At 51.0% G+C, this 2,449-nt stretch overlaps 1 protein-coding gene and 1 long non-coding RNA gene across 4 annotated transcripts in view; one reads left to right on the forward strand and one right to left on the reverse strand.

The window, feature by feature from the left end:
* The window catches only part of LOC119617334, a 12,526-nt gene that overhangs the window by 4,856 nt on the left and 5,221 nt on the right, over positions 1-2,449 (forward strand). The window lies entirely within an intron of this gene.
* Positions 626-2,449, reverse strand: part of sec24b (SEC24 homolog B, COPII coat complex component) — a 21,812-nt gene continuing 19,988 nt past the window's right edge. For all 3 annotated transcript variants that reach the window (XM_017429769.3, XM_017429770.3, XM_017429768.3), the window contains one exon: positions 626-1,243. In XM_017429769.3, the coding sequence (XP_017285258.1) occupies positions 1,129-1,243 (115 nt within the window). In that variant the 3' untranslated portion in view covers positions 626-1,128. The remainder of the gene's footprint in view (positions 1,244-2,449) is intronic.

Below are 2,449 nucleotides of genomic sequence, written 5' to 3' on the forward strand. Positions count from 1 at the left end.
GTTTACCTCCAAGAACAGCCGAAGCGTGTTTGTTCACCTCCAAGAACAGCCGAAGCATGTTTGTTTACCTCCAAGATCAGCCGAAGTGTGTTTGTTTACCTCCAAGAACAGCGGAAATGTTTACCTCTAAGAACAGCCGAAGCCTGCTCCTTACCTTCTTAGAACAGCTGAAGGGACTGAAAACAGGTCAAAGGTTAAACTCACCTGTTGTGTCTGTTTACCTACAGGCTCAGTCGTGACTGAAGCAGAATCAGGTTTGTTTACATTGAGCGCAGACCCTCATTTCAGAACCGAACAGTGAACTCAGACGGCTGGTGGAAACTTAGTCGGTGCTTTTTTCTCTTTTTTTCGGCTATTTTAGAGTTTAAAACGTTTCGGTTTTCATCTTTTTTAAACATTCTTTTATATTTTGGCTTCAGTGCAGAAAACTGAAACTGAACAGGAAACTTTTTTTTTTCCACTAATCAGAAAAAAATGTGATGAAATATAAATAAAATTTTTACAGAAGCTCCACATTCTGGTTTTAGTTGCTGATAAAGATGTTTTTGAACTTGTTGATTGTGTGTAAGAATAAAAATAAAAAGTGAGACGAAACAGAACCGTCAGTTTTAAAACAAATAAGAAGCAGAGTTTCTGTTTTGGTTTTATTTAATAAGCTCGTTGATAAATTATCGCACATAAAAGATTCTTCTCAGTAGTTACAAAGTGGACCGCGACTTCTTCACCTGGAAAAAACAAACGAGGAGACGGCCGAGGAGGGCTGGAGGTCCGGACCCGTCAGAACTTCCCTCCGAGGATCCGAGGAGACAGAACCAAGTCGTGTTTCCAGACGAGCAGCGGAACCCGAGGCATGCGAGGAGTTTCTGTTTTCAAAGCACATGCCGACCTTTGCTGCTGCTCTCCGGAAACGCTCGAACTTGAACCAAGAAGAAGAAGCGACACGTGAGGCGAAACAAACCCGCTTCCTCTCGGATCGGCCCAACAGGAACCAGGCGTGGCCCCTCCTCTCCTCGGCGCCGCCACGAGGATTGAACGAAGGTCGGGGACAAAACTCGCCGGCTAACGCTAGGCTTTTTACTCTACGAGGCCAAAACAGGCGTCTTCTCGCTCCGACCCTGAAGGCTCCGCCTACTTGGACATCTGCTGATGGACGTGCTGCAGGAAGTCGTGGTAGGACGACGCCGACTCCGTCCGGTCCTCCACCAGGTGCTGGAGAAAGGCGGCTTTAGCCGAAGAGTCGTCTCTGCAGGAGGAACACAACAAAACGCCGAGGTTAAACTGAATCAAACACTTCTGTGATTTATTTCTGGACGCAGAGACTCGGGGGGGGGCAACGCCAACGACGGCCATCTTCCTCCATCCGACAGGAGCTGCGGCCTTCAGGAGGCGTCAGAGAGCGAACCTACGGCAGAATATCTGAAAACCGATGATCCTGTTTTCGTGCTCGCTTGGAGCCGAAGAATCAGGAACTGCCGCCGCTCCGCTCCGCTGCCATCAGCTGGTGTCGGAACGAGGTGGCGCTCGCGGTCTGAAGAGCTGGATGGTTTCCTGCGGCTGGATCCTCTGAGCGGCTTTAACTCCGTTTCTTTAGATCCTTTTTTAATCGAGTAAACGTCGATCTTCTTAGCTCCAGCTCGGCGCTGCTCTCCTCCCGACACACGAGGCTGCAGCTCTGACCATATTTTTAAAGCGCCATCTTTCAGCCCGCCCAAATACCTCGCAGTCTATTTGCGCCGAGACGCCGCGGTGTGAAATATGCGGCTGAGCAACAATGCTGCGCCACAAACGGCAGAGGAGACCGAAACAATGCATTCCCGCCACGCCGCCGCCCGGCGACCTTGCTGCCGACTCTGAGTCACGCTGGAAATAGATTTCAGCTGAGTCACTGCAGCGCGGAGCGTCCACGCCCGGTTTCTGCTCAGCTCAGAGCAGCTCAAACCGTCTGTAAGAGCTGGAACCGCAGCCGGGTGGAGGGAAGTCTGACCTCTGACCTCGGCTTTGCTTCCCGGCCGTCACTCTGTGGAGAAGAGTCACCGGCTTGTTCGGACCCGATCCCAGCTCCTCTGAGGCGTGCACGGCTGCAGCAGGGACTTTAAACATGGCCGCCCTCATTCGTCGTGAACAAAAAACAGGACACCACGAGCCGCTGAACGCACAAATCCACCGCACCGTCCGAACACGCTTTAGGAATGTCCTGCTGCAGAAACAGAGAACGTCTGATGGGAGCAGATGTTGTTCTAAAACCTGGAGATCCTTTCCAGAGGCACTAATGCACCCCCATACCATTAGAGAGGCAGGCTGACCTCAGAGGAGACGAGGAGATCCAGTTTGGATCACTGAGATTAAAACGAGTTTATAAGATCTGTGAATCGTTGCCATCATTAAAACAACCTGAATCGACTCGGACAGAGACTCGAACTTTTGTCTGCAGAAGCAACCCCCCCCGCCC

Source organism: Kryptolebias marmoratus, linkage group LG9 (assembly GCF_001649575.2).
Source record: "Kryptolebias marmoratus isolate JLee-2015 linkage group LG9, ASM164957v2, whole genome shotgun sequence".
Lineage (NCBI taxonomy): Eukaryota > Metazoa > Chordata > Actinopteri > Cyprinodontiformes > Rivulidae > Kryptolebias > Kryptolebias marmoratus.